The sequence below is a fragment of the Phoxinus phoxinus genome (genome assembly GCF_949152265.1).
Source record: "Phoxinus phoxinus genome assembly, chromosome: 5".
In the NCBI taxonomy this organism is placed as follows: domain Eukaryota; kingdom Metazoa; phylum Chordata; class Actinopteri; order Cypriniformes; family Leuciscidae; genus Phoxinus; species Phoxinus phoxinus.
The window spans coordinates 15,250,196-15,256,195 of NC_136880.1; the positions used below are offsets into that span (position 1 = coordinate 15,250,196).

At 38.2% G+C, this 6,000-nt stretch overlaps 1 protein-coding gene across 4 annotated transcripts in view; it reads right to left on the minus strand.

Moving 5' to 3' along the window:
* Nucleotides 1-6,000, minus strand: part of pex5lb (peroxisomal biogenesis factor 5-like b) — a 61,138-nt gene extending 55,138 nt beyond the window's left edge. For 2 of the 4 annotated variants that reach the window (XM_079614266.1, XM_079614267.1), the window contains exon 1: nt 5,679-6,000. In XM_079614266.1, the coding sequence (XP_079470392.1) occupies nt 5,679-5,699 (21 nt within the window). In that variant the 5' untranslated portion in view covers nt 5,700-6,000. The remainder of the gene's footprint in view (nt 1-5,678) is intronic. The other 2 variants (XM_079614264.1, XM_079614265.1) reach the window with 2 other exon arrangements.

Here is a 6,000-nt window from a genome sequence, read left to right on the forward strand (position 1 = left end):
TATACAAATGCCAACCTCACAACAGCATCATATAATGCCATTGTTATCACATATTCTTGCATTCTCCTTTGTCAAACTTATGACTCATTCGATATTTAACAGGCTAGGCTAAACACCTACATGCTAAACTTAAGAAGAAAACATAATTCCAAACTTCTAGCTTACTACACACGTCAAGCAAAGATCACAGCTTTTGGTGAGAACAAGAATATTCAGTTACCTTGAAAATCCTCTGAGCAATACCTTGGAGAATGAAGCAGCCTAAGGCAGCATCAATCTTTGCTCATATCCGAGGTCAGTGTCGGCTCCACTGCGGCCCACCAGAGGCTTATTAGCATTAATCATACCTTCAGCAACCATACTCTATTCAAAGTTAGACAAAAGCCCCAGTTTTATATGTAAACATGCAATTGTCTCTTCACAGTGACAAATGGAAAATGTTGGGTTAGAGCATATTTACACAAACTATAAGACAGTAGACGTTATCTGAAGGCCTGGCAGGATGCGAGTTTAATCCACACATGTGCTTGTAGGTCAAAGAGAAAAAAGCCTTTTTTAAATTTACAATAATCCTCTGCGTTTTGCACCTACTTTCACCAGGGAATATGTGTGCCATCCACAGTGGCTGCTGTGTCAGATGGCGTTATGTGGTCTGTGGCGTGTGATCCGGTTCAGGGAAAAGAGGCACAACAGCTGCAGTGTCATCAGCCGAATCCAGTTGCTTTAAGTGATTAGCAGTTTAAGCCGCAGTGAAGAGCAACCTGCCTTAGGGTTCACATCTGACCCATTTTCTGAAGGCCGGAGAGGTTGAATTCCATATGTGGTCTGCCTTCAACTCTCCCGGGAGTCAATGACATTTAACTATAACTGTGTTGATTTCATGAATGGGCCTGGTCCATTTGCTTACATTGAAATTGGTACGTTCAGCACAATTTAGTGCTCTATCTATGACAGTTTAAAAATCTCTCAGGTTACTGGAACATTGTGAGCTAAATGAGTGAGCAATGTCTGTTGATCAATGTTTTATGGTACGGTTCGATTTTCATTGACTTTCAAAAGCAGTCGTCTCATTTCTAATGTTCCGGTGCAGACCACACTGATCCGGACGGCTGTTATCCAATCATCAGTCAGGCTTTCAACATTTACATTGGATTTGATATGGCTTGTTATGTGAAAGAGTCGCTGTTTTAATCGTACAATGAGTGCACCTGCTGTCTTAAAATCAGTTTTTATATTCTATATTTTTCCCTCAGATCCATTTAAGTTTGTCTCCAAGGCAATAGTACTCATTTAATGTTTTCCTTTTCAGCCTTGAGTTTATACCAAATGTTTTGACCCATTGTCATGGTTAGTTGTTTTTTCCATGCATGCTATTTTCCAGAGGTTGAACTCAAGAAATGGAAATTTCCCACCATATTCATATTCTCTGACTACAATTTATTGTTATATTCCTTCTCAGTGTAAAAAAAGTCAGGTGCAAGTCAAGAAATGTTCAACTAAATTATTAAAGATATACTAAATGTTCTTTCATTAACTATGGCTCCTTTCATGTGTGCTTAAGTGGCTTTTGTAACATTGAATAAATGGTTTCTTTTGAGATACTTTGTGGAGACGATGAAGACAATTAGCAAAAGGCTCCAACCAGATCATATGCATGGCAAAAATAGGTTCCTGTTCAGCATTTTTCAGCATTCATTTCCATTGTGCTTAAGTTGTGCTATTATGGGGTGCAATTCCCGAAAGCATTGTTGGCCAACTACGGTCATAAGTTTCATTGGTACCATCCTAGTTCAACGATTTAACGAAACCATAATTCCAACGAACATTCACAAACAGCATCACGAACACCGGTGTGGTTTGAACAGCTCTCAACCTGTGGTTAGAAGCATAGTTTCTGTGACTCTAGTGGAAAAAAAAACTAAAATACATTTATTTCACACTAAGTATAGTACAAAACTATTAACATTACTGACATAGGCCTATATAAATATTACAATTAAACTACATTTGGACTACGTCTTTATTTTACAATGCACATTTATTAATATTAAGCCTAAAATATCACTATTAGTAGGGTAGTCTTTAAATGCAAGATAAATGCAAGATATTTAAAGTGTATAGGTATAGGCTAACTTGCAATAGTTCCACTTTAGCATAATCAAATAGTTTCAAACTCTGTTTGGATCAGATTTGGACAAACCAATTTTTAAACCCAACGTTTGGGTTTTTCCTTGGTAGAAACAACCATGCATGTGCATAAATGCATAAAGGGAACCCAAGAGTATGACGTAGGGGGGAACCAAACATCAAATAGAGCAAAACGAGTGAAGTGAAGTAGTCCTCAAATACAGTAGCGTGTCTGTTACAGAAATGACATTGTGAACGAACACTCCTGAGTTAAATGAACCGCATGTAGCTATACAGGAATAAAGTCTACACCAATTACATATTGAATGTCACGTGATAAAAAAACAAAAAAGAAATCTTTCTTTTGACGGAGGTGCGCACATGTTTTTACAGTTTCGGGAAACAGTCGTAACAAGCTGGTTAATTTATCTAATGATACATCGAAGTACAGTGTTTAAGCAGCGAGTTACATTGTTGTATGGGAATTACACCCATGTGTGTAATTTAATTTAAGACATAACCAACTATGTTTACGTGAATACTCAAAGTACATTATTGTGTGTCTATCTGACCATTCAAGCACAATAAGACACGGAAGAGATCTGAATTCGCGATCACATGCTGTCATATGGCGCTTTTCCACTACACAGTACCAGAACCCCTCGACTCGACTCGCCTTTGTTTGGTTTTCCACTGTGTAAAAGTTGTACCAGTACCTGCTTCCAGATACTTTTTTTCGTATCACCTTCAGCGATGTTCTGAGCGAGCCGAGGCGAGCTGAGGCGATACTAAAATGTTACGTGAAACACGGCAGACTGCTGATTGGTCAGAGAGAATCGTCACTATTCACTGCGTCATCATTGCACGCGCCAGACGGAGTATCCTGAATAACCCCGGCATTTAAAAAAAATTTGGCCAGAGATTGCATGATATAGCTACCCATTACTAATATTATGTAAAACAGCATACACTCGATTTCCTCCATTGTCTTGTGTGTGTGGGTAGCGGGTGTGTGTCGCGTTGCTATGACGACCAGGTACTATTGTGGATGTACTATCTGCAATGGAAAACGGAGCGCAAAGCGAGCCGAGACGAGTCGAGTCGAGCTGGTACTGGAAAAGCCCCATAAGAGAGGCAGCTTTCTCGGAGCGCTTCTTACAGACTTCTCTTTTTCACAGCTAATTGCGCTTAATAACTTTATTAAACATCATACACGTTCCGAATTCGTGTTTTATGTACGCGTGCTTCAGCTGTGTGTCAGCCAGCGTGAGCCCCAACCGCGTTCTTTTTCACTCTTTATTTTCTCATTCATGCATGTTTTGTAATCACTCTTGAGTAGGGCTGTAAACGATTAATCGCGATTAATCGCATCCAAAATAAAAGTTTGTGTTTACATAAATGTGTGTGTGTATTGTGTATAATTATTTTGTATATATAAATACACACACATGCATGTAAGCTCTATAAATACTGAGGGTAAGCTCTATTTGAGAAATATTTGCATTTATATACTGCATATATATATTTATATAATTTATATTATATATATAAATAGAACTATTTTATATATAAATAACACATTTTTCTTAAATATATACATGCATGTGTGTGTATTTATATATACAAAATAATTATACACAAAACACACACATATATTATGTAGACAAAAACTTTTATTTGGATGCGATTAATCCCGATTAATCGTTTACAGCCCTACTCTTGAGTGTAAATAACTTTAATCAGTACTGTGCTACGCGGATATATTTACATACCGCGAAATAAACGATTTAGTAAAATCACTAAAGATAGACACTTTATACCGTGGTCGTCATGGTACCATCATCCCGCCCAGCCCTAGCTCAATGTATTGAATACCTAAAAATAAGAAACAATTATTTTACTTGATTTCTACTCCTCTCAAAAGCGTAGTTATCACACATCTCAGCCTGCTAACCTAAATGGGACAACAGCAGTATTCCAAGAACTAAATTCTCTACATACCGGTTTAGCGGAGGTGCATTATGATAAACACATCAAAGGGCTTTCTCGCCCTTCTCTTTTTTAGTCTCGGCTGAACTAATGTTCCTTCAGAAGGCAAAGCCTAAGCTATTCGTACATGGGAATAGCTTTACCAAAGAAGGTTTTTGTAGGCATAAAGGCGCACTCTCAAACATTATTCTCTTTCTTCTGAGAATTTAGGAATATTTTAAGCTCTTCCTTATAACAGTGAGAACCAAAGTAGTCGAGTGATGGAAATGCACTAAACTAAGCATATATCACTCACTCTCACTCTCAGAGTCTTATATGCAGATTCAGAGAATCCAGCGCTGTGAGTGGCAGAGATCAGTGGGAAGATTGTGTAACATCCATAGCACCATTCAAGCCTTTATTCTCAGCTTGATGTTTAAAACATCACTCTGTTCCTCCTCCTGTGCATCTACAATATCAGACAGAAACCGATGAAGAAAAGAAGAAGAAAGCCACAAATTGCGATGCAGCAAATTACTTGCAAACACAACAAAACACTAATTTAAATCGCGAACACGATTTTCCTTTGTCCGATCATGAGAAATGTGACACAGACCTGTGGTCTAAACCCATCCTACTCGGATTTACAGCTTGGTGAGACAGAAGACATATTTATCTTGAGGACTCGGAAGCAAACCACACTTGATGGCAGTTCCCTGAAGTGCAAGCGCAGCATCATCAGTCATGTGAGCGGCAGCAGGCAATATCTAAGTTCATCTGACTCTATGAAGGTCAAATTCCTTCAAAGTCCAAAACATGGATGTTGACCCTGCAGTCATGAAGGGTTAATGACATCAATGCTCATTTAATCCATTTTTTATTGATGAAATGTCTTGTTTTTTAAGGAAAAAGGAAATAAATAATAATAATAATAATAATTCATTACATTTATATAGCGCTTTTCTGGACACCCAAAGCGCTTTACATAGAAGGGGGGAATCTCCTCAACCACCACCAATGCATTTAAATGCATTTAAAACTGCTTAAAGTTCTTCAAATAAATGTGCAACACATTTATACGATTACATCTTGGTATTTACACAATGGATGTTGAGGAAAAAACATATAATTATAATACTATAGTAAAGAAAGTATATATTTTACCATATAGTATAGTAGAGCCTTTTAAAAGTTATCTTACAATAATATGACACATAAAAAAACTTAATAGGGACTTTTTTTGAGGGCCTTTAAAACATATGTTTTATTCAATACATGACACAAATAAAACCAGAACATGGTGTTCACACAGTTAAACGTTTCAATGGGACAAAACAATGCCTTGAAATGATCTTTTCTTCAGAGTTAACGTCCTCCTCATGCAATTAAAGCTTATGTCGTGAAATGTGTTTTGCCCATTGCTCACATGCTAAAATAGAGCTTAAAGAGTGCGATTTGACCGGTGAGAATAGTATTAACTCCTCAATTTGAGGATGATTTAGTTTTTTACATGCGCACGTGCCGGTATGAGATGCTTCACGCGCCGTTGGCCAATAATAGATAAAAGAAGCATGCCAGCTTACCTGTGAATGTCCCTGGTACATATTCAGTCCAAGTGCTGAAAACACCCGCCGTGTGTTGGTACCCGCTACTGTAAATGGTCAATGTGGAGGAGAAAGATGAGCGGAGCAATCCCTGAGTCTCGAGATGTTGTTTTCATGCTCCGGCTACGTCCACGTGAGGGTTCCTCTTACAGGACCTTTCACGAGACCGCGCATCCGAGTTTCTGACGTTCATATTACATGTTAGCTTCGCGGTAGAGAGGGATCGTGAAGCAAGTATGGTCTTCCTCTTTTTTTCCCCTCGGGTTATTCCACACACTCCTTAGTGGAAACGCTCGAGTCC